This window comes from Aricia agestis, chromosome 1, assembly GCF_905147365.1.
Source record: "Aricia agestis chromosome 1, ilAriAges1.1, whole genome shotgun sequence".
Lineage (NCBI taxonomy): Eukaryota > Metazoa > Arthropoda > Insecta > Lepidoptera > Lycaenidae > Aricia > Aricia agestis.
Genome location: NC_056406.1, coordinates 3,773,260 through 3,777,403, shown reverse-complemented (window position 1 = coordinate 3,777,403; position 4,144 = coordinate 3,773,260). Strand labels below are relative to the sequence as shown.

General features: G+C 40.3%; 1 protein-coding gene across 1 annotated transcript; it reads right to left on the bottom strand.

The window, feature by feature from the left end:
- Nucleotides 1-379: 379 nt before the first annotated feature.
- On the bottom strand, nucleotides 380-1,246 carry LOC121727174. Its single transcript, XM_042114855.1, has 2 exons — nucleotides 904-1,246; nucleotides 380-735 (listed from the first exon to the last, which is right to left on the bottom strand). The coding sequence occupies exons 1-2, from the start codon at nucleotides 1,202-1,204 to the stop codon at nucleotides 431-433; spliced, it is 606 nt and encodes a 201-aa protein (XP_041970789.1). The 5' UTR covers nucleotides 1,205-1,246; the 3' UTR covers nucleotides 380-430.
- Nucleotides 1,247-4,144: the final 2,898 nt, after the last annotated feature.

The window sequence follows — 4,144 nt, the reverse complement described above, 5'->3', positions numbered from 1 at the left end:
AACTTCAGAAGTCTAGCTATAGCGGTTCTTGAGTTACAGCCTGGAGACAGACGGACATACATAGTAGTCTCAGTAATAGGGTCCCGTTTTTACCCTTTGGGTATGGAACCCTAAAAAATATACAGTTTTTAGAAATTTTAGAATTTTTATTTAAGTATATGTATATATTATGTATGTACGGGCTAACCTCTAAAAGTACTGCATGGATTAACTTAAAATTTTGCATGAATCTTTATTCATTAATCATTATTAGGTCAACAGAAAGGCTACATAATATTATCACGCTATATAACCTACTTTTGGTGCTGTAGAGCCTGCAGCTTGCAAGTTGCAGCTAGTGTATAATAAACGCCATATTATTATCATTATTTATAGTTTAATTATAGTAATTAAATTCAAAAATCAATTGCATTAGGTGAATAAAAAATCATCAATACATGTATTCTAAGGGTTCCTCCAGCTGGTCTGCGTTTTCATCTAATCTCGTAATATATTTACTTCCCTCTTGTCTTTCTCTATTTATCGTCACCAATGTCTTGACAAAACGATAGTAATGTTTTAAACGATCGAATTTTTTACTATATTTTTTATCTTTAAACTTTTTTAAATATTCTTCGAACAGTTGCTCCGAGTCGTCCAAATTGTAGAGATTGGATGGATTCCATGTTTGCGTTACTTGCTCTGTGCCTTGAGTTTGTATTTTGCCATCTTCCGTACCATTCGATGTTATATCGTCTGTACATCGCCAATAGGACAAAGTAAATACGTATTTAAATCAATAATAAGTATATATTAAAAAAAATACAAACATGTAAATAAAAATTCACAAACTTTCAGATCGTTGACAAAGACAACTTAAAAAGTGCCATCGTTAACCAAAAGTGTTAATACTAGTATACTCACATGGTTTGATGTGTATAGCGTATCGTTCTTCCACCTCAGCGGGATCCAAGTCAGTAAATTGATTTACAGTGTAAGTAACAGTCTCGGAGGCATTAAGTTTTTCAATGTCGTTCAAGTTAGAAACAAAGATATTAAAATGTTCCAGCTCCACCGAATTATTTTCATAAACTTTATTATACTTCAGTTTAAAGTTTTCAAATATACCTTTGGAGTTATCTAATGTATAATTATACGAGACGCATATCTCACAAAAATATAGAATTAAAATGGTCCTCGACATTTCTTTTAAAGATGGTGTCATATTGATATGAGGCCGAATCGAAATGGATGGTTAATTAATAGATATTTATGGTGCGTTGTTTAAATTCTGTCGTTAACCTTTAATGACCGGTCAGTATTGACGATTAGAAGTTAATTAATAGTGCAGGCGCTGTAGGTGAGTGAGTATACATAATCCGAGTAGGTACCGAATTTCGCCAACGGATAAGTATTTGTTCCCCTTTTTTTACCTCCCCTACTCTGATCAACTTTTATACGTAAAGGAAATATAATTATTCTGCTTATTTTACCCGAAATAATAAATCTATACTTACATATTATTATAAAACAAAGTCCCTTTGTTCCCTTTAATCTTAAAAACTACGCAACAGATTTTGATGCGGTTTTCTTTAACCATAGATAGCTAACCTTCTGGGAGACCGTGTTTAAGCTGTGGCGGTAAAGCTAACCATCCGTCGAAACGACGGGTATTAAAAAATGAGTATTTTTATTGCCACTTTCTGGACCTGGATTTTTTTACAGACATATGATGAGCTTAGCAATAAAACAACACTTCTCATATTTACATTTTTTATTTACTTTTGAAAGTAAAAAAAAAATTCTTAGACCTCTAAAAAATAGGAACATTTTTATTCAAACTTTTCTAAAACAAAAAAAAAATAATACTCAAAACAAAACAATCATTTTTTTGGCATTATATGGCATATAGAAATATAAAACGTAATAAAAAATAAAATAAACTACTTTTCTTTAGCACATGTGATAAAAAAAATATTTTTTGTTCACCTCATATTTACAATTATAGCAAAATATACTTTTAGTCATGCGCTTTTCTTGTAGTAGCATTTCCCACATGTTTTTCTTTTCCGTTTTTGTTTTGAAGAATTTGGAAAAGACTCTTCTTCGTTCGCTATTCCCTCTAAAGAAGCTTGGCCCGACGAAAACTGCTCTGCGCACTATAGTCGATGGCTGTTTAGAAAGAACGCTTTTAAATGTTTATTTTACTAAGCTCTTAGTAAAATAAATTATTATAGGTCAACTACGACCTTACCTTTATGCTTCTGTCTGCTAAGAAACTAGGGACCCACTTACATAATTTCTCGGGCAGCCCGTGTGATGGAAGCTTTGATAGCAGCGCTTTATGCCAAACCCGATTAAAGGCCTTCGCAATGTCCAAACTAACAGCCAATGCCTCTCCCTTCGACTCAATTGCCTGAGCCCAACGATGAGTCAGGTATGCCAAGAGATCACCAGCCGAGCGACCCTTACGGAACCCGTATTGTTTGTCGCTTAGCAATCCCTGGCCGTCCAAGTATCGAAGAAGCTGGCTATTGATAATGGATTCCATTATCTTCGAGAAGAGAGAGGTTATAGCGATTGGTCTGTAGTTGGAAGGATTTGAGCGGTCACCTTTTTTGGGAAACGGGTGCACCAAGGCTGTAGTTGGAAGGATTTGAGCGGTCACCTTTTTTGGGAAACGGGTGCACCAAGGCTGTCTTCCAGGAAGCCGGGACGATGCCATTGGAATAGGAGAGCCGAAAAAGACGCGTCAAGACCCGGAGCCAACTTTGGAGCACACTTTTTCAACACAATAGGCGGGATTCCGTCAGGCCCACTCGACTTTTGGATATCAAGGGAACAGAGGGCTTTTCGCACTGAGCGCTGATGAAACCGAATATCCGACATGATGCTCGTGCATCGCGGTATGGTCGGCGGTTTCTGCCCCCCGTCATCCAGGGTCGAGTTTGACGAAAAGAGCTTGCCCAGAAGATCGGCTTTGTCCTTTGCGTCCTGGGCCAACGATCCATTTCCTACGTGTAGGGATGGTAGGGTTGGCTTGCAGAAATTTCCTTCAATAGCTTTGGCCAGAGACCAGAATGCACGGGTTCCCGAGGGGAGGCACTCAAGTCTCTTGCCAATTCTATTGACGTGCTGTTGCTTTGCCCGAGTTATCTCTTTCTTGAGGGACCTAGAGGCAAGGTTGTACTCCTTTTTATATGTGCTGCTATTTAAATCCCAAGCAGACACTGCGTTGGCCCAGGATTGGTAAGCCTCCTGCTTCCGGCGAGAAGCTTTTTTGGGGGATGAACCAAACCAGGGACGAAATCTGCCGCCAGTTGGCACTACAGAGGTCGGAATGAAAAGTTCCATCCCCTGCATCACCACATCGGCAACAGAGTTGGCAGTGTTGTCGAGACCATCCGGCGAGAAGCACACGTGCCCCCAAGGATAGGATGCAAAAAACTACCGCATCCCATCCCAGTCTGCTGACTTGTAGTGCCACACACGACGGTATTTAACAGCTCGCTGTCTTAACATCGTCGTAAGTGGCACAGAACTCCTAACAAGGCAATGATCCAATGAACCAAGTGGTGCGGTTACGGATATTTGGTAGCCGTCAGGATTTGAAGTCAGTAGGAGGTCCAACAAGGAAGGATTCTGACCATCCACATCTGGGATTCGCGTAGGCGTAGTAACCAGTTGTGTCAAGTCGTTCGCAAGGGCAAAGTTGCAGACAGATCTTCCCGCATAATCAGTTTTACTGGAATTGAGCCAGTCGGCGTGGTGAGCATTAAAGTCGCCAAGTATTATGATCTCTGCGGATGGGATCTGCTGCTGCACAAAATCTGAAGCAGCTTGCAGGTGCTCCAAGAGTCGGTCCGTCTCGGGGTCACCACTATGGGACCTATATAGGCACGCATAGACGCGAGGGTGGTCGTCGCAATCTATGCGGAGCCATAAGTTTGATAGGTCCATGACTTCAAGATTGCTGAGGCGGCGAGAGCTGATATCATCTCTGATATACACACACACTCCAGCTTTGGGTAGAAAGGAGTGCTCGAGGTAATACCCTGGGTGGCAAAGGTATGATGTGTCACTCGGAGATGATATCTGCGTCTCGGTTAAAAAGAGCAAAGCCGGCTTTGCCGTCTCAAGGTGGTAATGGACAGCATTAAGGTTG